This window comes from Myxine glutinosa, chromosome 2, assembly GCF_964187855.1.
Source record: "Myxine glutinosa chromosome 2, kmMyxGlut1.1, whole genome shotgun sequence".
Taxonomy (NCBI): domain Eukaryota; kingdom Metazoa; phylum Chordata; class Myxini; order Myxiniformes; family Myxinidae; genus Myxine; species Myxine glutinosa.
Window position 1 is genome coordinate 4,867,799 of NC_136262.1, and position 25,629 is coordinate 4,893,427.

At 44.9% G+C, this 25,629-nt stretch overlaps 1 protein-coding gene across 2 annotated transcripts in view; it reads right to left on the bottom strand.

Annotated features, from left to right (window-relative positions):
• Positions 1–25,629, bottom strand: part of LOC137422080 (synaptic vesicle glycoprotein 2C) — a 55,469-nt gene that overhangs the window by 25,749 nt on the left and 4,091 nt on the right. Inside the window, exons 2-7 of one of the 2 annotated variants that reach the window (XM_078772910.1) lie at positions 23,732–23,803; positions 19,682–20,015; positions 15,596–15,833; positions 3,787–3,967; positions 664–815; positions 45–178 (exon numbers count right to left, since the gene is read on the bottom strand). In XM_078772910.1, coding sequence (XP_078629036.1) covers positions 45–178; positions 664–815; positions 3,787–3,967; positions 15,596–15,833; positions 19,682–19,906 — 930 coding nt within the window. In that variant the 5' untranslated portion in view covers positions 19,907–20,015; positions 23,732–23,803. The remainder of the gene's footprint in view (positions 1–44; positions 179–663; positions 816–3,786; positions 3,968–15,595; positions 15,834–19,681; positions 20,016–23,731; positions 23,804–25,629) is intronic. The other variant, XM_078772911.1, reaches the window with a different exon arrangement.

Consider the following 25,629-nt stretch of genomic DNA (forward strand, 5'->3'; position numbering starts at 1 on the left):
GGTAATTTAAACTCGATTTGCTGCCTCATGTGAAGGCGTCTTGCCTGCAGGAGGAAACGTGGGCTTTCCGGCATGAAAGTGATCGCCACAATGGATGCCATAGCCGGTAATGCACAGGTGATGACAAACACCCGCCAACTGTGGAATTGGTACGCAGAGCCCATGCTGAAACTCCATCCTGCATACCACATGTGAAAGACATACCTGGTAAGAAAAAATTCTGAACGGCCTCTTACTTTTATATTTGCAAGTCTGATGATCAAGTGTGCAAGAGATGGGTTGCAGTCGGGAAGATCCGTATTCAAAAATTATGGCACTAGCAACTTGTATCGTTGCCAGCAGGTAAGCTCAGGTTGACGTTTCGACCACTCGAACCTTTGGACCACTCCGTCCAAACGTCGGACCGAAGCCTCGGCTGCTAGGAATCCATACGAGTTGTCGGAGCCTTCGTTTTTTGAAAGAATCCATATATTAGTTTCATTTGTTACATAAATGATGACAAATTGTCTCCTTTATTTCCACATTTCAAGACTAGTACCAAATGAATGGCCTTGCAATTCCATGCACTGTGGCAAGACCAGACAATTCGGTACACCAATGGGTCGTTGGGTACACAGATGCACTTTAGTACCGATGGGTAGTTGGGCAAAACGATGGTCTTACCATAGTGGGGTATGATGGCCCAAGCGAGAGCAGAAGCGTATATCCCTCCGATCATCCCAAACATGCACAGCCAGCTGAGATGCTCACCACGCTTGTCCCGTGAGAGAAATTCAGCAAAATAAGGGAAGGCGATGGGTGCCGTGCCTCCGATACTGCAAAGCACACATGGAATCGAGAATCATGCCGTGCCTCCGATACTGCAAAGCACACATAGAAGCGAGAATCGTGCCGTGCCTCCGATACTGCAAAGCACACATAGAAGCGAGAATCGTGCCGTGCCTCCGATACTGCAAAGCACACATGGAAGCGAGAATCGTGCCGTGCCTCCGATACTGCAAAGCACACATAGAAGCGAGAATCGTGCCGTGCCTCCGATACTGCAAAGCACACATGGAAGCGAGAATCGTGCCGTGCCTCCGATACTGCAAAGCACACATGGAAGCGAGAATCGTGCCGTGCCTCCGATACTGCAAAGCACACATCGAAGTGAGAATCGTGCCGTGCCTCCGATACTGCAAAGCACACATGGAAGCGAGAATCGTGCCGTGCCTCCGATACTGCAAAGCACACATAGAAGCGAGAATCGTGCCGTGCCTCCGATACTGCAAAGCACACATAGAAGCGAGAATCGTGCCGTGCCTCCGATACTGCAAAGCACACATAGAAGCGAGAATCGTGCCGTGCCTCCGATACTGCAAAGCACACATGGAAGCGAGAATCGTGCCGTGCCTCCGATACTGCAAAGCACACATGCAAGCGAGAATCGTGCCGTGCCTCCGATACTGCAAAGCACACATGGAAGCGAGAATCGTGCCGTGCCTCCGATACTGTAAAGCACACATGGAAGCGAGAATCGTGCCGTGCCTCCGATACTGCAAAGCACACATCGAAGCGAGAATCGTGCCGTGCCTCCGATACTGCAAAGCACACATGGAAGCGAGAATCGTGCCGTGCCTCCGATACTGCAAAGCACACATGGAAGCGAGAATCGTGCCGTGCCTCCAATACTGTAAAGCACACATGGAAGCGAGAATCGTGCCGTGCCTCCGATACTGCAAAGCACACATCGAAGCGAGAATCGTGCCGTGCCTCCGATACTGTAAAGCACACATGGAAGCGAGAATCGTGCCGTGCCTCCGATACTGCAAAGCACACATCGAAGCGAGAATCGTGCCGTGCCTCCGATACTGCAAAGCACACAAGGAAGGGAGAATCGTGCCGTGCCTCCGATACTGCAAAGCACACATGGAAGCGAGAATCGTGCCGTGCCTCCGATACTGCAAAGCACACATGGAAGCGAGAATCGTGCCGTGCCTCCGATACTGCAAAGCACACATGGAAGGGAGAATCGTGCCGTGCCTCCGATACTGCAAAGCACACATGGACGCGAGAATCGTGCCGTGCCTCCGATACTGCAAAGCACACATGGAAGCGAGAATCGTGCCGTGCCTCCGATACTGCAAAGCACACATGGAAGCGAGAATCGTGCCGTGCCTCCGATACTGCAAAGCACACATGGAAGCGAGAATCGTGCCGTGCCTCCGATACTGCAAAGCACACATGGACGCGAGAATCGTGCCGTGCCTCCGATACTGCAAAGCACACATGGAAGCGAGAATCGTGCCGTGCCTCCGATACTGCAAAGCACACATGGAAGCGAGAATCGTGCCGTGCCTCCGATACTGCAAAGCACACATGGAAGCGAGAATCGTGCCGTGCCTCCGATACTGCAAAGCACACATGGAAGCGAGAATCGTGCCGTGCCTCCGATACTGCAAAGCACACATGGAAGCGAGAATCGTGCCGTGCCTCCGATACTGCAAAGCACACATGGAAGCGAGAATCGTGCCGTGCCTCCGATACTGCAAAGCACACATGGAAGCGAGAATCGTGCCGTGCCTCCGATACTGCAAAGCACACATGGAAGTGAGAATCGTGCCGTGCCTCCGATACTGCAAAGCACACATGGAAGCGAGAATCGTGCCGTGCCTCCGATACTGCAAAGCACACATGGAAGCGAGAATCGTGCCGTGCCTCCGATACTGCAAAGCACACATGGAAGCGAGAATCGTGCCGTGCCTCCGATACTGCAAAGCACACATGGAAGCGAGAATCGTGCCGTGCCTCCGATACTGCAAAGCACACATGGAAGCGAGAATCGTGCCGTGCCTCCGATACTGCAAAGCACACATGGAAGCGAGAATCGTGCCGTGCCTCTGATACTGCAAAGCACACATGGAAGCGAGAATCGTGCCGTGCCTCCGATACTGCAAAGCACACATGGAAGCGAGAATCATGCAAATTGCACATTATTGCCACCATTCCGCTCGTGGCAGAATTACCGTGGCCAGTGAGTCGAGTCAAGTATGTTAACCACCGTGGTGAGTGAGTCGAGTCAAGTATGTTAACCACCATGGCAAGTGAGTCGAGGCGAGTATGTTAACCACCGTGGCAAGTGAGTCGAGGCAAGTATGTTAACCACCGTGGCCAGTGAGTTGAGGCGAGTATGTTAACCACCGTGGCCAGTGAGTTGAGGTGAGTATGTTAACAACCGTGGCAGGTGAGTCGCAGCGAGTATGTTAACCACCGTGGCCAGTGAGTTGATGCCAGTATGTTAACCACCGTGGCCAGTGAGTTGATGCGAGTATGTTAACCACCGTGGCCAGTGAGTTGATGCGAGTATGTTAACAACCGTGGCTACTGGGTTGATGCGAGTATGTTAACCACCGTGGCCAGTGAGTTTATGCGATTATGTTAACCACCGTGGCCAGTGAGTTCATGCGAGTATGTTAACCACCGTGGCCAGTGAGTTGATGCGAGTATGTTAACAACCGTGGCAAGTGAGTCGAGGCTGACGTTCTGACCGTTACCCTTTCATCAGAGTAAGAGATGGAAGCTCCCACTTTTGCAATGACAAAGTTTGACACGTTACGTTAGCCACACCTCACGTTCCACAATCAACTTCCAAGACCAACTCGTGGTGAGCTTGGATGTATAATTATTGTCTTCAACGTCACGTGCCCAGGTTGATTTGTGGGCAGAAACTGGTGGTAATTAATACAACGCTGTGCACTTTGCGCTGAAGGGAGTCAACAAGATCACCATATCAATTGTAGTACATACCCAAAGCCTGAGAAGAAGTGGCAGAAGAGGAAGGCTTCATAGCTCTGCATGAATGATGAGAAACAGGTGAAGAAGCTGTTGAATGAAAGAGCCATCAGCAGGCTTTGCTTTCGGCCAATCTTATCAGCAAGTCCTCCCCAGAATAATGCTCCGAGCATCATTCCGACGTATACACATATGCCTGCGGAGCACAAGAAGTCTTTGCTGAGGATCAAAATACCCTTTTCCTTTGAGCAGTTACTGTTTACTATTTGAAACACATTGGAATATTTTCATGAAATGGTATTTCATAGTTTGAAGGAAGCACAATTGAAGATACATTGCAATTTTCAATCAAGTGCATAGGACGGTTTTATTTTGAACATCACACATTTGAACATATATATACATACAGTCGTGGCATATGAAATTTAAAAATATTTTGTAATCCACATTTGTATTTCTTTGGTTTACATTGGCACAAAACAAAAACCTGAAAAAAATTACTAAATCTTAGCTTATTCGACACAGAAATCCTAAAATGGCCCGGACAATATTATTCGCACCTTTTAGAAGTTGTTAGAAATAATTAGATTTCAAGCAGGTGATTCTCCTTTACTTTCGAATTGAAACACCTATGGTGCAGGTGCCTGCAATATAAAATTCAACCAGTTTGAGAACAGAAAAGGAGTCATTCTGCTGTTTTGTTTCACTGTGTGTGGAAACCGCAATGAGCATGAGCATGGAGAAAAGAAAGAAAACCAGATAATTGTCTGAAGTGGTCAGACACAAGATTGTAGCCAATCATGGACAATCTCAAGGCTACAAGTCCATCTCCAGAGACCTTAATGTTCCTGTGTCCACCATACGCAATGTTATCAGCAAGTTTAAGACCCATGGCACTGTAGCCAACCTCCCTGGACCGGGCCGCAAAGAGAAAACTTGATAGAAGATTGCAGCGAAGTATTGTTCGAATGGTGGAAAAAGCACCTCGATCACCTGCCAAACAGATTCAAGCTGAGCTTCAGACACAAGGTACGACAGTTTGAACTTACACCATGCGTCTCCAACTCAATGAAAGGGGGTTCTATGGTAGGAGACCCAGGAGGACCCCACTGCGAAGAAAGCCTGACTGAAGTTTTCCAAAACACACTTGAACAAGCCAAACTTCTTCTGAAAGAATGTCCTGTGGACAGATGAGACCAAATTTGAGCTTTTTGGTAAAGCACATCATCTCTATGTTTACAGAAAACAAAATGAAGCCTTCAAAGAAAAGAACACCTTCCCTACAGTCAAACATGGAGGAGGTTCAGTGATGTTTTGGGGTTGCTGTGCTGCCTCTGGCACTGGGTACCTTGAATGTATGCAGGGCATCATGAAATCAGGAGATTAACTAGAACGGGCACTCGGTAGAGCGCATACCTTCGCCGCAGCTACTTTTGTTGCCAAAATAAAAGGCTACAAGATCTGTGTAGCAAAGCATTTTGGCATTAGTTTCATACAAATTGGACACAAATTGACCGCGCTATGGTAAAAAGACGATTTTGACCTTTTCATGACCTTGACCTTGACCTTTGACCCGATCGATTCCAAAATCTAATCAAATGGTTCCCGGATAATAACCTATCATCCCACCAAATTTCATGCGAATCGGTTGAATACTTTTTGAGTTATGCGAATAACATATACACACACACACACAGACATACAAATAAATACACAGCGATCAAAACATAACCTTCCGCTTTTGCGAAGGTAAAAAGGCATGTTGGAGCGCAATGTTGAACCCAGTGTCAGAAAGCTGGTTCTCCGTCGAAGGTCATGGGTCTTGCAGCAGGACAATGACCCCAAATACACTTCAAAAAGCACCCAGGAATGGTTCAAGAAGGTAATGCCATTTATTTTTATTTTCTGATTTAGAAGGATATATTAAGTTCTGAATAAAAAACAAAGGTTTTGTAATATTAACAGTGAAATAAAGAATTATGGAGACCAAATACTTTCGTCAATTTCAACTTATTTTTAGAGAAAATTGTGAGTTATTTGAAAAAAGTGCAAGGGTGCAAATATTTCTGGCCACGACTGTATGTTAATGTACCAAATGTGTGTGTATTTAAGACATCCCAACATTTTTGGTGAACTGTCAGGAACTATTTTTGAATTGTATCTCTAGCTTTACCCTCTACATCTACAGCAGCGTGCATACGATGATTGTGTGGGTTGTTGTGGGTTTCAGAGTTTATATCTATAACTTGATACGCCATCAAATTATGCACTGAGCATCGCCAGTCTCGTCTTAACTGCTCAGACGTGACATGAACCAACAGCCTTGCAGATTGCTTCACCTTTGTCATTTGTGATGACCCTTAACTAGCACCTTCCAGTATAGTTTTGGGGTTTTGTGAGATATTGAAAGTCAGGTTAGATGGGCAGAATCATGTGAATGGACAATATGGCTACTCACACTTCAACTGCAGGAAATGTGAACAATTAATTTACAATACAGCAAAAAGGACTAACTAAATAATTAAGGCAATGTAAGAGGGTAATTAAAGAGGGAAATAAAAGTGATTCATAAATATTCTGCAGCAGTCAAACCTGGATTAACAATGTTGGAACTATTAGTGCTGCAACATACACGACCGGTCAAAGTTTTAGAACACCTCAATTTTTCCAGTTTTTATTGAAATTTACGCAATTTAATGTCCAATGAATAACCTGAAATGGCACAAAGGTAAGCAGTAAACTGCTCAAGGTGAAAAAAACGTTTAGGTTTGCAAAAATGGGAAAATAATGTAGATTGCACAGTTATATTGTAAAAAAAAAAAAGGCCTTATTCAGGGAACAAGTAATGGGTTAACAACGTACAGCTGTTCTGCAGCAATGTAAGTAAATTAAGCCTTGAAAGTTGATGCAAACAATTCCTACAGGTGTCCCAACCTCTGCTGATTACTTGATTACAAACCCCCTGTCTGTATAAAAGCAGTATTGGAACAGACTGTTATAACACCCTCTGAAGCATTATTTGGACGATATTGCACTGCAGGAAGTAGTATATTGGAAACTGGAGGAAACTCTGACAGGAAGAGGTCTGGCAGACCCAAAGCCACAACAGAATCAGAAGACAAGTTTCTGAGAGTCAACAGCTTGCGTGATAGGCGCTCACAGGACAACAGCTTCAAGCACGGCTTAACACTGGTCGAAGTAAGCAAGTCTCAGTTTCAACTGTGAAGAGAAGACTTCGAGCTGCAGGTTTGACAGGTCGAGTGGCAGTAAGAAAGCCATTGCTAAGATGGCAAAATAAGAAAAAGAGGCTTGCCTGGACCATGAAGGACCGCCAGTGGACTACTGAAGACTGGAATAAGGTCTTATGGACCGATGAATCAAAATTTGAAATATTTGGTTCATCACGCAGGGTTTTTTTTACGCCGTCGAGTCGGCGAAAGGATGGTTCCTCAGTTTGTGACACCAACTGTCAAACATGTAGGAGGAAGCGTGATGGTCTGGGGCTCTTTTGCTGGATCCAGAGTCGGCAACTTGCACAGAGTGACTGGCACCCTGAACCAAAAGGGCTACCACAGTATTTTGCTGCACCATGCAATACCCTCTGGTATACACCTAGTTGTTCAGGGGTACATCCTACAGCAAGATAATGACCCTAAACACACCTCCAGGCTATGTCAAAACTACCTTAGAGGAAAAGAACAAGACGGTAGGCTTCAAATCATGGAATGGCCAGCACGGTCTCCAGACTTAAACCCCATCGAGCTGGTTTGGGATGAACTGGACAGAAGGGTGAAAGCAACGCAACCTACAAGTGCAACACATATGTGGGAACTTCTGCAACCGTGTTGGGAAGAACTTGCCGAACAATATTTGATTTCCATTGTAGAAAGAATGCCACGAGTGTGTTCAGCGGTTATATCTGAAAAAGGTGGCTACTGTGCAGGGTCAAAAATTTAAATTAAATTTTGTTAAACAAAATGATTCCATGATTTCTTTTTTATCTCCAATTGTTTATTTGTTCTTTGTTTAATTCCAGAGTACATTGATACATTAATACATCCAGATACAGAGTACAGACGGGACTTCCGGTTCCTCGGGCGAGTGAGGCGTGCTTCGAGCTCTCCACGGCATCGAAGTTTGAGTGTTTTCCCATTCTTGTCTTTGTCAAATTTCCACTGGTTATTTTGCTGTGTACGTGTTATTGTGTGTTTCTAGTTGGTGTTGGTTTGTGGTTCGTGCAAACTTGTGTGTAGTTAATCGTTTTCTGAGTCGTACCTCGTGCGCGGCCTGGTGACTTGGGGCTTCCCTCCCCCCGTCGGTGTTTTGTCGGTTTGGGTTATTTCCTTCGCTGTATTGCTTGTTTCTTTTATTTTGTTTTCTCCCCCTCACCTCACCTCCCTAGACAAATAATTCTATATTGATTCTTTCTCTCCTCCCGGACACGTGCTTGTTCGCTCTCCTCCTCGTCTCAGCTTGTGCCCCGCCCCCTGTATCTCGTTTTCTTCCGCCTCTGCTCCTTCTTTCTCAAATCCACGTTCTAGCTTGGAGACTTTTCCCGGATTGTTTTTTCATCATTCTGTTTGGATATTGTTGGAATATGTTTAAACCGCAGCCGTGATGCTGATGCCCCCCCCCCCCCCCCCCCCCCAGAATTTACATGTTTTAAACGTTTCCCAGTGTGTACCCTGGTCAGAATAGGTACACCGTATCCCTGCGTGTCGTAAGAGATGACTAAGAGGGTTGGCGTCAGGAAGGGCATCCGGCCATAAAAACATTGCCTCAAAAAGAGAACCATGACAATCACAAGTACATATGGGCAGGGTGCAGCCCGAAGTGGAGATCGGTTTCTGAGGTTTGGGACATGGAATGTGGGGACAATGACAGGGAGATCAGGAGAAGTGGTGGAAGTATTGGTCAGAAGAAGAGTGGACATATGTTGTGTGCAAGAGACGAGATGGAAGGGAAGTGGTGTGAGAATGGTGAAGGGTAGGCAGGGACAGAAATACAAGTTTGTGTGGCAAGGGTGCCCGGAGGGCGTGAATGGTGTTGGTGTCCTGTTTTCTGAGGAGTTTGTAGACAGTGTGGTGAGTGTGACTAGAGTGAGTGATAGGTTGATGATGGTGAAAATGATGATTGGAAAGCTCTTGGTGAACGTCATCTCGGGATATGCTCCGCAGGTTGGTCGAAGCGATGAAGAGAAGGACAAGTTCTGGTGTGCGATAGAGAAGCTGATGGAAAACGTGAAAGATGAGGAAGTTGTTGTGGTGGGAGGAGACCTGAATGGACATGTGGGAAGGAGTATGGATGGTTTTGAGGGAGTTCATGGGGGTTACGGATATGGTGTGAGAAATGGAGAAGGTGAAAGGATTTTGGAGTTTGCTGATGGAGCTGATTTGTTGATTTGTAATACTCAGTTCCAGAAAGAGGACAATAAGCTTGTTACATACACGTCAGGTGGGTCGACGACAACCGTTGACTACCTGATGGTGCGTCGGCGAGATAGGGGGCACCTCCGGGACACAAAGGTGATCCCGGGGGAGGAGGCTGTTTCACAGCACCACTTGGTTGTCTGCGACATAAGGGTGAAAGGTGCGAGGAGAGCTCGGCGGGTGAAGTACCAACCAAGAATGAAGGTGTGGAGGTTGAAAGAGGTGACAGTAAGGGAGGCATTAAAAGAGAGGCTGAGTAAGGTAGAGGGTGATTTGGTTGAGCTTGAAAGTGGTTGGATGTCAATGAAAGCTAGTCTGTTGGGAGCCGTTGGTGAGGTATGTGGATGGACAAAAGGACCACCGAGGCACTCGGAAACATGGTGGTGGGATGTTGAGGTTGGAAAGAGGATTGACGAGAAGAGGAAGAAGTTCAAAGAGTGGCAGAAGGCGAAGGGTACGGGAGCAGAAACAGCAGAGCATGAAAGTTATAAGGCAGCCAGGAAGGCTGCAAAGAAAGAGGTAGCAAAGGCGCAGGAGGCATGTAGGAAAATGTTCGGAGAACGCTTGGATTCGGAAGAGGGTCAGAAAGCAGTATTCAGGATTGCAAAGCAGATAGCGAAAGATAGGTGTGATGTGATGGGGGTGAGTTGCTTGAAGGATGAAGTGGGACAAATCGTTGTCGACCCAGATGGAATTAAAGGAAGATGGAAAAGATATATGGAAATGCTGTTGAATACAGAGAATGAATGGGATGGCAACATAGAGAGTAACCCAGTTTTAGGACCGGCAGAGAAGATAACTGAGAAGGAAGTTGAGGAAGCGATAAAAGCAATGAAGAGTGGAAAAGCGGGAGGGCCGACGGGAGTTGTGGGAGATATGTTGAAGGCAGCAGGAAGTTGGGGTGTGAAGAGAATGACAGAGATCTGTAATCTGGTGGTGAAAGAAGGCCGCATTCCAGTGGATTGGGAACTGAGTACCCTCGTCCCTCTATACAAGGGGAAAGGTGACCCTCTGGAGTGTGGCTCGTACCGAGCGATAAAGTTATTGGAGCATGGAATGAAGGTATTGGAAAGGGTGTTGGAGAGGAGGATAAGGAAGAAAGTGAAGATCGACGAAATGCAGTTTGGATTTATGCCAGGAAGAGGAACGACAGATGCGCTTTTCATTGTGAGGCAGTTGCAGGAGAAGTACATGGATAAGAGGAAGAAGTTGTTTTTTGGGTTTGTTGATCTGGAGAAAGCATTCGATAGGGTTCCACGCAAAGTATTGACATGGGCATTGAGGAAGTTAGGAGTGGAGGAATGGTTGATCAGAGTAGTGATGGCAATGTACAAAAGAGCACGCACAGCTGTAAGGACGAAGGACGGGAACAGTGGTGAGTTTGAGGTGAAGGTGGGAGTGCATCAGGGGTCGGTACTAAGTCCACTACTATTTGTAGCTGTGATGGAGGTGCTGGCTCAGACCGTAAAGGAGGGTTTACCGTGGGAGTTGTTGTATGCAGATGATCTGGTGTTGATTGCGGAAAGTATGGATGGACTGAAGGAAAAGATGAACAAGTGGAAGGAATGTATGGAGACAAAAGGTCTGAAGGTGAATATCGGAAAGACAAAGGTGATGGCAAGTGGTAAAGCATGTGGTGAGGTGGAAAGAACTGGGAAGTGGCCGTGTGCTGTGTGCAGGAAGGGTGTCGGAGTGAACTCCATTCAATGTACAATGTGTGCTGAGTGGGTTCATCAAAAATGTAGTGGTCTGAGAGGGTCATTAACCAGTGTGGCAGCTACATTCAAATGTAAGGTGTGCACAGAGGGAGCTGCAGATGGAGGAAATGTTGAGTTGGATCTTGGAGACGGCGTGAAGCTGGAAGGTGTGAAAACATTTTGCTACCTCGGAGACATGCTGAATGGAGAAGGTGGATCAGACTCGGCAACGGTTGCTCGAGTGAGATGTGCATGGAAGAAGTTTCGGGAACTGAGTGGCGTGCTGATGAGGAGGAGAGTGTCGCTGAAGCTGAAGGGAAAGGTGTATGCTGCATGTGTGAGAAGTGTTATGATTTATGGGAGCGAGACATGGGTAATGAACGTAGAGCAGCAACAAAGGCTGGAAAGGGTGGAAATGCGAATGGTTCGATGGATGTGCGGAGTATCGTTGAGAGAGAGGAAGACAAATGATGAATTGCGAAAGATGATGGGAATATTGCCTGTGATTGATGCTGTGAAGAGGAACAGGTTGAGATGGTTTGGTCATGTATTGAGGAAGGATGAAAGTGACTGGTTGAGAAGAGTGATGGAAGTTAATGTAGAAGGAAGTAGAGGACGGGGAAGACCGAGAAAGGCTTGGCTAAAGATGGTGGAAGAAGAAATGCGGGCAAGGGGGTTAACAAGGAGAGATGCAGAAAATAGGGCAAAATGGAGAAGATTGTCATGGGGACCGCAAGGCTAACCCCCGCTCTAGCAGGGAACATGGCCTTAAAATGCATGTTGTTGTTGTTGTTGTTGTTGTGTTGATACATTATACTGCGTAAATTTCAATAAAAACTGGAAAATTGAGGTGTTCTAAAACTTATGACCGGTAGTGTATGTCCGATGACCCAGAGAGAGAAACTGGGGGCAATTACATTTTACATTAAAATAACGAGTTTCAAATCAAGAATATCACTCATCATGTTGTAGGGGCCTCTCGACAATGGGAAACGTTCAACACCAACTATTGAATGATTATTTATTATTTTTGTATGCAATAGCTTGGCTGGCAGAAAAACCAGGAGACAAAGCATAAAATGGCAACATACACTGGACCTACAGTTGGACAGAACAGGTAAAGGAAGGAAATGACAGGAAAAAAGGAGAGAGACGAGGGGAGGAAACAGAGCGAGCATGCGGGTTAACTGGGATTACACGGGGTAGAAAAGATCATGGGTAGATGGGGATGAAGGGTGATACGAGATGGTGGTGCACCACTTGCTCAAAGCCCTGGAGCGGAGAGTGTGATCGAACAGTCTCCTGAAGGTGGTTGCACAAACAAAATACAAAACAAAAGTGGAGGTGGGTAGAAAACCTGGATTATTTTGTTTCTCCATACAGAGTGTTGTTTCTCCATTTGTTTGTTTCTTCCATATTGTTGGATATGCCGATCATTTCTTCCATCTTCCATATTGTTCCATATCTTCCATATTGTTTCTCCATACATACATATATCCCTGGTGTTGGGCTAGCGGCTAGGGTGCCGGCTTAGGATCCTAGGATCCTGGGTTCGAATCCCGGTCAATCGCTGAATTAACGCCAGGGGGGTTGACTCAGCCTGTCATCCTTCCGAGGTCGGCTAATTGAGTACCAGTTCACTGGTAATTCCCTGTTTGTCGTTGAAGGCGGCAAAAAGGGTTGGCGGCAGGAAGGGCATCCGGCCGTAAAACATTGCTTCAAAAAGGGGACCAAAAAACAACAACTACCACGGTCCCCGAAAAGGCCAACCCCCGCTTTGCGGGGGAAAATGGCCTCTAAACGGTGGTTTTATACAGAGTCAGGGCTCGTGGAAGACCAAGAACACAGAATGGATCAGGATGCAACAGAACAAAAGGAACAGCAGAAAAGGAAGGGAGAAACACCAACAGGAGGGCTGATAAAGGGACAAAATATATGGGGATGGACAAACAAGGGATGCAGGTAAGGATGAGGGGTAGAGAGGAATGAAGGGGGTGGATATAATATGGACATGGAAACAAACTCTCAGGAAGGAAAAATGGACTGGGGAGGGATGGAGGGAGGGGGGGGGGGTTAAAGAGAGGAGAGAAGATTGTTCTGGATTGGGGACGATCTGAAATGGTGATGAACAGCTTTCTTGAAGACCTTGAGGGAGGAATGATCAGATTGAAGAGAATGTGGAAGTGGGTTCCACAAGTGGGGAAAAATAGGAACAAATGATTGGAAGTGAGCAGTCATTTGGGATTTTGTTTTACCAGGAGGGGGTTCTGGTGCACCACATGCATCCTGCAGACATATTGAGGTATGGGAGGGGGGGGGGGGGAATGACAGCTAGGGCAGAGGGTACAAGACCTTCTCAGCTTCATCTCGGGAGATTTAAATGATCTTGAAAGCTTAGGTATCCACAGTGTCAACCTGAGCAGGATGCCAGGCAGGGGCGCCCGCCCGCAGGGGAGAGCAGTACTCATAAAGCTGTGGATGAAGGCCTTGTACGTGGATAGGCGTTCAGGTGTGCCAAGGAAGGACTTTGTATGACAGAGGATGCCCAGCCAGCAACTGGCTTTGGAGGCTAACTTTGAAATGTGGTTTGCCCAAGAAAGTTCATGGCTGAAAGTGAGACCCAGGAATTTGATTGACTGGACTTCCTCAAGAGGATTGTTAAGAAAGTAGATGGGAGGGTTCATCAGACAGTACTTTCAGGGAGAAAGAGAGATTGTGATATATGTCAGGATTGAAAGACATATTCGAAGTGTTTGACCAGGTTGTAATTTGGTCAAGATCTGAAGGGAGGGAAGAGGATGTTGTCTGTCTGTCAGAATGATGAGGGATGTCACGTCAGATGGTGGAGTTCAACAGCAAAGAGATTAGGAGGATTTTCTAGAGAGTCAAAGAGATCGTTGATGAAGATTACGGGTTAGATGGGACTTAGAACACTGCCTTGGGGACTTCAGCCTTGACAGAGAGAGAGGAGATGAACGGATTCCATTGAGGATTTTGGGATTTTCACCAGGATGCAGTTACTGGAAAAGCATGTGCATCCTGGAGCAGCTGGGCGGGATCAAGGGACTGAAAGAGCAGAGGGAGCTAGATCACATATTCCATTCTTGGACATTATATTAATGTTGAGCTTTAAATTCTTCACAATCCCAAAGACAGATGTGAAGCAGGGGCACCAGTCTATAGGGGAGAGCATCACTCCACAAAGCTGCAGAAAAGGCCTTTGAGATACACATGAGCATACACTTGACATACACATGAGCATACACGTGAGGATACACATGAGCATACACATGAGCATACACATGAGCATACACGTGAGCATACACTTGACATACACATGAGCATACACGTGAGCATACACGTGAGCATACACATGACATACTCATGAGCATACACATGAGCATACACGTGAGCATACACGTGAGCATACACGTGAGCATACACATGACATACTCATGAGCATACACATGAGCATACACGTGAGCATACACGTGAGCATACACATGACATACACATGACATACACATGAGCATGCACATGAACATGACATACACATGAGAATACACATGAACATGACATACACATGACCTACACATGAGCATACACATGACATACACATGAGCATACATGTGAGCATACACGTAAGCATACACATGCCATACACATGCGCATACACGTGAGCATACACGTGAGCATACACGTGAGCATACACGTGACATACACATGAGCATACACATGATATACACATGAGCATACACCAGAGATAGACTTGGCATGTTGCCACCAAGATTTTAAGAAAGGAAATTGGTTGGAGAGTTCAGTCTTCGGTACGAGCAAGATGATCTTTTGGGGCTTGCCCAAGATTGATACACTTTTGAAACTTACGGATTGAGGTAATGTCGCCCTCAATTGGCCAGAAGGCGGATGTTAGAAGCATGGGTTACTGGGGAAATGAGTGCGTCTCTTACACAGGATTTACTTACACACACACACACACACACACACACACACACACACACACACACACACACACACACACACACACACACACACACACACACGATTTACACAGTCATGATTTTGCCACAAGCTTGTGGAGCACTCGTACACACAAAATAAAACCCCGGAGATGCACACACAGAGGGACAGAGACAAAGAGAGACATGATTGTGCGTTCATGGCTTGTTTTATACTACAATCATTCCCAGCTGAGCCCTATATCCTCACTCTATCTTGACTTTGGCTCCCCCTCCCCATTCCCCATTAATATTCCCCGGAAGTCACTGACAGCACGGCTTTGCCATTGCCTGATCATGTTTCAAATGATAACTCTTTATTCCTGAGGTTCTAGCATACACCCTTTTTATTGGTCGTCTGATTTAGGCCAACGCCTCTTCACATTGTTTCGGGAAGGGGATTCCAGTCTTGGTAACGATTAGTCGAGGAATGGTTATTTTCCGCATTGTTAACCCGCAACCTTGAGCAATTTCATAAAGTGCAGGTGCTGGTTGGAGCACTTCCAAATGGATTCATGTTATACTATTCCCACCCGCAAATATTTACTCATATTGTATATAATACACTGTAGGTATACGTATACATCAGAGCTCCATCAATTTTACTACAGTAGATTAACATAGCTTAGACAAGAAGACAGGATCAATGAAAGAAAGGCAGAGAAGAAGGAAACAGTCTCACCCATCCAGCTGCTCTTCTCCTGGGGCATGCACATGTCCTGCTCGGCACTGGGAAGCACAAATCCAACCACAAAAACCTCCACACCATCAGCCATGAGAGCAAAACCCAGAGCGAGATAGAGGAGCCACTGGAAACGGCTGTGGCCACATTCCTGCATGATCACTTCATACTGTTCCGCCAACTCTTCTTCATTGTTCCTCAGCTCAGCCTCCATCCCGGACTCCCATACTCCCATTCCCTGAAACACACTTCTCGCATGAAGCTCGAGTCCACGCACTGTGTCATGTGGCGTCACGTGCTTTATTCTAACCGTGGACACTCGTCAACATTGTGCAGAATTGTCTTGTAAATCTAAACATTCAAAACGTTGTGATGCGAAATGGAAACTCAACCTGCAAAACAAATGCTGCATCGTTAGAAAGATAGTTGGTAACATCAAGGTGCACGTCAAATTGTTGGGCCTATGCACAAGTGGACATCGCAGCAATGTGGCCGAGTGTTGGCAGGCCGAGTCCGAGTCCGTGTTGTGGTGAATGAAAATCAGGAAGTTGTTACAAATTGTAGTGTTGCTGCCTTGTTTCAGATCTATCATTACCTCGACCACCAAAGGTAGACGCAGCTTGTGTTTTCATCCCTGTCAGTTTGTCTGTGAGCAGGATACAGTATCTCAAAACGTGGTGGACACATTAGGATTAAATTTGGGGGACAGGTTGGGTGTGTGACGAGGATGGATTGATTTGACTTTGGTGAAGATCCGGATCCAGGAGTTTTTAAAAAGTGATTCTTCATCATTGAGAGATCTGGCCAAAAACTAGATACTCCAAAAACTTGAGAGATCAGGCAGGATATCTCAAAAAGTTTTGGACAGATTATGACAAAACTTGGTGGACACATTAGGATTAAATTTGGGGGACAGGTTGGGTGTGTGACGAGGATGGATTGATTTGACTTTGGTGAAGATCCGGATCCAGGAGTTTTTAAAAAGTGATTCTTCATCATTGAGAGATCTGGCCAAAAACTAGATACTCCAAAAACTCGAGAGATCAGGCAGGATATCTCAAAAAGTTTTGGACAGATTATGACAAAACCTGGTGGACACATTAGGATTAAATTTGGGGGACAGGTTGGGTGTGTGACGAGGATGGATTGATTTGACTTTGGTGAAGATCCGGATCCAGGAGTTTTTAAAAAGTGATTCTTCATCATTGAGAGATCTGGCCAAAAACTAGATACTCCAAAAACTCGAGAGATCAAGCAGGATATCTCAAAAAGTTTTGGACAGATTATGACAAAACTTGGTGGACGAGTTGGTTCAGTGACAAGAACACGCCGACTCGATTTTGGTTCGGGTCCAAATCCAGATCCAACCCATCATTGGGATACAAAACAAACTGTTCGGCCTGGCGGAAGTGTGCGCTCTACCGGGTGACTTCTACTTTGATTTGAATTGTTTTTTGCACCTGAGTTTCAATATTTTTTTTAAATGTATTTGCTGCAAGAACGGTTTGATTTTCCACAATAAGTGGTTCTAGTTATTGATGTAAAAGTGTTCTGCTTGGCCATTTCACGAGAACCTGCCGAGATAGCAACACTTGCTCACCAAAGCCACTCTGTTGTTGGCACAACTAAATGCCGACTGGGGGAGATGCAAAAATAGCAAGGACATCATGATGTTCGGATAGTCCGAGACATCAGCTGCGAGTCTATCATTGATGAGAAATGAAGAGACAACGGTCACAGAGAAGGAGCTGTGGCAGCAGAGATCCTCTCCAGATGAATGACAACAGGGGTTTGTCAAGTCCAATCAACCTCCAAACATTAGCTCAAATGCAAATACTGCCTAAGCTTTTTCTTCTTCATTCATATGCAGCACAATACTGCGGGGAAGCATCGTTGGCTGAGGGCGCAGCTGTGCAGCTGATACAGTGCCCTCTGCTGGTTAGGGCAGGAATTTGTAATTTGTTCAAGGTGCAGGTGATAGTTTTTATTTTGTAATTTTTTTTGGTTGTGTGTGTGTGTGTGTGTGTGTGTGTGTGTGTGTGTGTGTGTGTGTGTGTGTGTGTGTGTGTGTGTGTGTCCGTGTCCGTGTCCACATATATGGCTAACATCATGCCCATATGTGTAAACCACTGCATCACCCCCAAACTAGGATGGCTTCTGCAGAGATACTCTTTTAAAGACTAGGATTAAATAGTCACAAGTAAATGAATGTAGAGCTGCCGACAGGTTTCACCCTTATTTGAGCTCATCAGAACACATACTGCAAATTTGTTTACTCATGACTGGCGAAGTACCTTTTAATAAAAAATATGTGCATGATGTCAGCGTCATGTCGTATTAATGGTGGCAAGAGCCATTTGTGTTTCATTTACCTCGCCTGACTGCACCCCCACCTCCTAACTCGTGTTCAGAAGGGCAGAGTTTGGGAGACGACACTTGTTGCTAACAGGTTGTGCAGCATTTGCTGTTATGGCATTCCATCTGTGCCTCTTGCTGTCTCACCAGGTTAGGGGGTAAAGGTTAAATTATATACATACAGTCACGTGAAAAAGTAAGTACACCCTTGGCTCTAATAGGTGGTATTTCCCCCTTTGGCAGAAACAACCTCAAGTAGGCGTTTCTTATAACTGTCTAGCAGTCTCTGACATCGACTGGGAGAAATTTTTGCCCACTCCTCCATGCAGAATTCTTTCAGCTGTGCGATGTTTGAGGGGTTTCTTGCATGCACAGCTCGTTTCAAATCCCCCCACAACATCTCGATGGGATTTAGATCCGGGCTTTGACTTGGCCATTCCAGAACCCTCCATTTCTTTCTTTTCAGACATTCCTTGGTGGATTTACTGGTATGTTTAGGGTCATTGTCATGTTGCAAGGTCCACCTGCGGTTGAGCTTCAACTTCTCCGACAGATGGCCTCACATTATCCTCAAGCAGTTTCTGGTACAATGAAGAATTCATAGTGGATTCTATGATGGTGACTGCTGCCCAGGCCCTGATGCAGCAAAGCTGCCCCAAACCATAATATTTCCACCGCCATGCTTTACAGTTGGTATCAGGTTCTTGTGGTCAAAAGCTGTCTTTGGTTTTCGCCAAACATGTCTTCTGGTACTGTGGCCAAATAGCTCTACCTTTGACTCATCTGTCCAGAGCACATTGTTCCAGAAGTGCTGGTCTTTGCCTCGGTGTTCATTGGCAAACTTAATCTTGCCCTGATGTTCTTTCTGGACAACAAAGGTTTTCCTCCTGGCACACCTCCCATGCAGATCAAATTTGTGCAGCCTCTTTCTAATGGTAGACTCGTGCACTTTGACATCAACAGTGGCAAGAGCTACCTGTAGGTCCCATGATGACATTCTGGGGTTCTTAGAGACTTCTTTCAGCATCTTGCGGTCTGCTCTCGGGCTGAACTTGCTGGGGCGGCCTGGCCTGAACATGTTGGCAGTTGTTTGGAATCTTCTCCACTTGTAGATGATCTTCCGGACATTCGAATGATTGATTTCAAATTGTTTGGAGATCTTTTTAAATCCCTTCCCAGACTCGTAGGCATCTATATCCTTCTTTCTGAAGGCCTCAGAAAGCTCTTTTGATGTAGGCATGATGACGCCGCACACTTCAACAACAAAGAGCAAACCAAACGAAATGTCTGAGGTTTAAATAAGACAGGTTCCTCCAAGATCCTCTCTAACGATGTTCTAATCATTTGCACCTGAGCTTGTGCACCTGATTCTAATTTTAGGTATTTGAAGTAGTGATAAATGTAGGGGTGTACTTACTTTTTCCACATGCAAAATTTGCATTTATGTTTATTTAAATTATACAATGGACTACAAAATGTAAATGTTTCATGATATTTGTTCTATTATATCACCTTTATCTATCAATATTGTTGAAATGAAGATCAAATCGCTGTATGTTGAAATATGTTGAAAAAGTCTAAATTTTACATGGGGTGTACTTCCTTTTTCACATGACTGTATATATATATATATACCGAGAAGACTCCCTACTCCATCACAAGCAATTAACACCATCCAATGAATCGTACATTCATTCATGTTAGTGCAAATGAAAAGCATGAAAATCATACTTGTTTGGTTCTGCTTCCAGCTGGGATGCCCTGGTATTCTCCTTCATAGATCTCATCATCGTTGTCATGACCTTCGGTTTCTTCGCTTGATGCTCCATCCTCCGTACGCCCATCACTCCTCTCCCTGAAAGCCAATTGGCTCTCATCCAATATCCTTGAGTCTTCATCATTGTGGTCCTGATACTGCACAATCGAGGAACCCTGATATCCATGCATATTATCCATGCAGAACACGTCTTTCTCTCCACAACCTCAGATCACAATATCCCCTCCAATGGTTGGCATGAGCTCCTTGTTCTTTTGGTCCTTGTTTTTTATTTTCTTTTTCAGGATGCTGTCACAAAACCCAAAAAAAAAAATTTGCCGCTGCATATATTTTACAATTAAATAAGAAACTGTGTCATAGTCTAAACTGTCTGCATTGACTGCATACCATGTAGATATTTATTGTTGGACCGAATTTGTTTGGCAAGAATCTCAAGATAATTAACACACATTTTTGTCCAACAAAAACTGAAGGTGTTACCAAATTTCAAATTTCCGAAATGATAAGACAAATCGACACATTAACAATTGGACTCCGAGTAAAATAGTTTTTGCAAGCTGGGATCATCCAGAAAAGAGAGGCAGAGGCTGATAAATATCCTACTACAGTATGTTAAATAAGGGAAGCGTGTGTGTGTGTGTGTGTGTGTGTGTGTGTGTGCGTGCGTGTGTGTGTGTGTGTGTGTGTGTGTGTGCCCAGTTCCCCAGCTGATGATCCATGCAGTCGGGAAACTAGTCAATTGCTTAGGGGTTAACGTTCTTGCTTTAGGTGGAGAAACTATGTTTGAGGTTTGAAATTTAAATAAAGTTGAACATGGGATGTTGTGAAATTAACATAATTTACAGCAATCCTTTAAATTATTTATATTTAAGTTTAGGAACAACCGATACTGTACAATTAATTAAATGTGTGTGTGTGTGTCTCAGTGTCTGTGAATAAAAGAGAGAGATAGAATTGTGAGGAACAGAAATGAAAAAAACGAGGTGTGTGTGTGCGTGTGTGTGTATGTGTATGTGTATGTATATATATATATATATATATATATATATATATATATATATATATATATATATATATATATATATATATATATATATATATATATATATATATATATATATATACATACAGACTTGGCATTTAATATGGAATATTTTTAGCCGCGTCGCAGACGCTGCTCATGGAGTGCCCTCTGCTGTTGTTGTTGTTCTTCTTCTTGTTCTTGCAGAGAAGACAAAACCTCAAAGCTCCACCCATTCTGGGAACCATAGCTCCACCCATTCTGGGAGAGCCTTCATATAAACAAATATCCACCATTTTATTAACTCGCATAGCTTTGAGGCCTGTTTTGTAGGCCCGTGGTGTCTTCCTCTCTCACACAGTTTTATTTCAAATCAAATTCGATATATCATTTCATTTTTCACAGTCGCTAACATAGTTTTAGACTCGGTTGAAAAAAAACGGGAAGAAAATCCGATGAAAGTTGCCCTTTATAGAACGAAATGAATTCTCAAAGGCCTGTAACTTCAAGTCCATTGAGATTTTTTTTTTTAAATCGCGGCATGGTCAGTCATACACCGCCCGAAATAAGAGACGGGAAAATGCCGAGATATATATATTTTGTTTAAATCGCGGCATGGTCAGTCATACACCGCCCGAAATAACAGACGGGAAAATGCCGAGATATATTAAAAATTCGTCCATTTGATGACAATCGTCACGATGAAATATTTAATTTATACGTCATCACAATAATGTGGAGAGAGGAGCATAGCTGCGTTCACGTGTCGCCACACACGGGAAATTGCCGAGATATATATTTTTTAAATCGCGGCATGGTCAGTCATACTTGAAATAACAGACGGGAAAATGCCGAGATATATTAAAAATTCGTCGCCACACACGGGAAATTGCCGAGATATATTTTCACTTTGCACAAAAATAACATCAAGTAATCGAATCAATAGGAATGTCCTGTGCCTATAACATCGACGTTATAGGCACAGCTGCATCTAGGCATTGTGTAACATCGACGTGGCTTTTGTTTTAATTAAAACTTTTTGTACTTGTTTTTTTCTTGCCTTAGGTTTACTTTCTTAACTCAGTATATCAATCTGGTGAGTTTCTTTTACACTTTGGTGATTTATTTGTTAAAAGAACCATGTCACTGATTGTCTGTCGCAGCAAGAAGTCAACAACAGGATTATATCACAGGTGGCGTGGCAAAATGTACGGACAGGTGCATTTGACGATTGGCTTCACAGTCGGGTATACAAGGGTTGTTGCGTTCTGTATTAGTGGAAAACAACTGCTGCACGTCTCCAAAAGTTATTGCCGCTTCCTCTGGAGATGGTCCGTCAACTCGACAATGCTGTTTGTCATGGAGTGGTGGCTTTACGAAATTACGGCCTGAAAGACCGTGCTATTGCTCGGCAGTATGGCATCACTTAAGGTCAGGTGTCAAAGATCCTGAAACGAAATGCTCAGAGGGGTGTCCCTACTCCAAAACCGAGGCCAGGACATCCCCGCAGAACCACAAGGAGGGATGATCGCCAGCTGCACCGGTTAGTCCGCAATGGCCGTACCAAGTCAGCTAACCTGTTTAGGGCTGAGTGGCAGCAACTGACAAATGTGCCTGTATCCAGAAGGCTAGTCAACCAATGACTGGTTCAAGCAGGCTATCGTGCCAGGCGTCCCCTGAGAAAGCCACGCCTGACCAGACAACATCGCCAGCGTTGATTGCAGTGGGCCAGAGAGCACCGTCAATGGCAGCCAGGACACTGGAATCACGTGATCTTCAGTGACGAGTCTAGATTTCTGGTCTATCGTCAAGATGGCCACGTCCGAGTGCACAGACAAGTGCATGAAGCCTACAACAAAGATTGTATAGTGCCAAGAGTCCAAGCTGGAGGTGGTGGGGTGACCGTTTGGGCTGCTTTTCATGCAGGGGACAAAACGGACCTGGTTGTTCTGAATGGAAACCTGAACCAGTTCAAATACAGGGCCATTCTGGAAGAAACATTGCTTCCATTTGCTTGTGCAGCCTTTCGAGGAAACTTTGTCTTCCAAGATGACAATGCACGGCCTCATTGTGCTCGCATGATCCAACACTTTCTTGCTGACCGTGATGTAGAGCATATGGAGTGGCCTGCCATGTCCCCGGATATGAATCCGAAAGAGAACTTGTGGGCAGAATTAACGCGTCAAATCGACCACTTGGACCAGCAGCCGACCTCTGTGCATGAATTGCAGCAGGCTATTGTCACTGCATGGCAAGTGATCCCTGTCCAAACCTTGGCAAATCTCGTGAACAGCATGCCTCAACGTGTACGTGCTCTCGTGAATGCTCGTGGGGGTTACACGAAGTACTGAACTGTAATTTTACTGTCCGTAATCCCAGTCGTAATTTAACTTTTGTTTTTGTTAAAAAGAAATTTGGCTCATGTGCAAAATGAAGAGATACTTCTGGAAAACGTACAGAAGTTTAACACAGTACTGTCCATGAATTGAGTTCGATATCAGTTTGCATCACTTTCAAGGATCAATTTATTTGCTTCGAAATGTCAAATGTGGTTTTTGTTTCATTTAAAGGTCACATTAACAAAATCTAGAATAATTTCAACATAATTCCAATGAACTTTTGGTTTTAAGACATCTTGAAAAGTAAGTTCACCTCCACAAAAAAAATATTCCATATTAAATGCCAAGTCTGTATTTAGAATATATAGAAGATAATGTAAAAAAAAAAAAAACGCAATTTCACTTTCATTTTCGGATTCAGCGTTCAATTCTATATAAGTGAGTGTATTTTGAGGCATGTGTGACTTCAAATAAAATTATTATAAGCCAAGAAAAACGTTCGTTTCATCCATTAGGGATACAACATGTAAAACTGGCCCAAACGTCAAAACAAAACTCGTTCATTTTAAGTCGTACAAGCTAATGCGACCACTCATTCTTCTGGGAAGGATCCCGTGCACATGCTTGTCACACTTATAACTCACCTAAGTCTTTATAAGTTCTTCAAATACTGACACCGCGATTGACATTCGCTGAGGTAAATGTTGACATCTCTTCTGAGGTTAAAAAAAACAAAAAAACCAGTTTTAAAGTATTATACGTATCAAACGATACATTTTATGAAACGGGGAAACCTAATACACACTTTGGTGGTTTTAAAATGACAGAATATGTCTTTATTAGAAAGGAAAAAAAAGAACCTTGAAGACGACGCTGCTAACAAAATACACCGCTCTAACGCATAACCACGAGTTTAAACTACATTTACAACAAATATGAAAACTATTTTCATATCACAATGTTAAATATAGAATATATAGAAGCTAATGTTAAAAAAAATGAGCCCTGTCTTCCAATGGTAAACAATCCTTCAAAAAATTCCTGGATCCGGAATAATATCCTGAGCTTCACCAAAAACTAATCAATTATTCCTTAATATCCCAAGGGCGATCATCGCACCAACTTTCATCCAAATCCGTTCAGAACTTTTCCAGATATCTTGTTCACAAACACACAAACACACACACACACACACACACACACGGACACGATCGAATGCATTACTCCCTGGCGGGAGTAAGTATTATATTTAATTATTATAGAAATTCACATCCTTACCCTTCCTTTCATTCAACATTTAACAATCTGCTTATGTACGTTACAGGTAGATCAAAGCGATTTCAGTTCATTTGAAGAAAGTGTCGTGAAAACCTCAAAGTGGCACCTTGAACTTCCGGAAGTCTATCCAAACGATAGGTGAGAGAAATCCGGTGGTGTAGGTCTATTTGTTCTTTAGAAGATGGAAGCTCATGGAAGAACGACAAAAATCAATGAACTGACAATGGAGCAGTTGGGTTACATTTGAACAAAACAAACAAAGGGATGAACAGGGAAATGAGAGAGAAGAGAGAGGAGGAAACATGAACCTGCGAGGAAGAGCAGTGGGTTCGGTGGGGTTCGTGGGTTTATACAAGATTGAGGGTCGAGATGGGGAATGACCTGAGATGATCGTGCACTCGCTGCTTCCATGTGCGGGGACAAGAGTCTCAGGAGGACGTTCCACAAATGACAGAGATGAGCAAGAGTTTAGGTTTGCAGTGAGCCTGCATTTTTGGGAGTTTAATCCAGATGGCGATAATGGAAGAGCGTGTCCATCGTGGAGGAGCCGGGCAGGGCCACGTGGATGAAAGAGCGGAGCGAGGAAAACCGAATGGGAAGAGGTAAAAACACGAGAGGGCACCTGCCTTCGCTGGGAAAGAAAAAGGCCTCGTGTTTCAGTGTCATGGCGAGAGATTCCAATAATGTCGAGAGTGTTTGATTCCGCAGAATCCAGGAGAGACAAATGTGACCATGGGGCACAAGCCCACAGAGGGCAAAGGTCTGAGATGGGCACAAGCCCAGAGGGCAAAGGTCTGAGATGGGCACAAGCCCACAGAGGGCAAAGGTCTGAGATGGGCACAAGCCCACAGAGGGCAAAGGTCTGAGATGGGCACAAGCCCACAGAGGGCAAAGGTCTGAGATGGGCACAAGCCCAGAGGGCAAAGATCTGAGATGGGCACAAGCCCAGAGAGGGCAAAGGTCTGAGATGGGCACAAGCCCACAGAGGACAAATGTCTGAGATGGGCACAAGCCCAGAGGGCAAAGATCTGAGATGGGCACAAGCCCAGAGAGGGCAAAGGTCTGAGATGGGCACAAGCCCAGAGGGCAAAGGTCTGAGATGGGCACAAGCCCAGAGGGCAAAGATCTGAGATGGGCACAAGCTCAGAGGACAAAGGTCTGAGACGCTGTGGATAGTTTGGACATTTGAAAGACTTGGTACGACATAGGATGGCCGGACCGCGGCTGCTTCCGAAGGGCCGATGTTCTGGCTCATCGTCCAGGG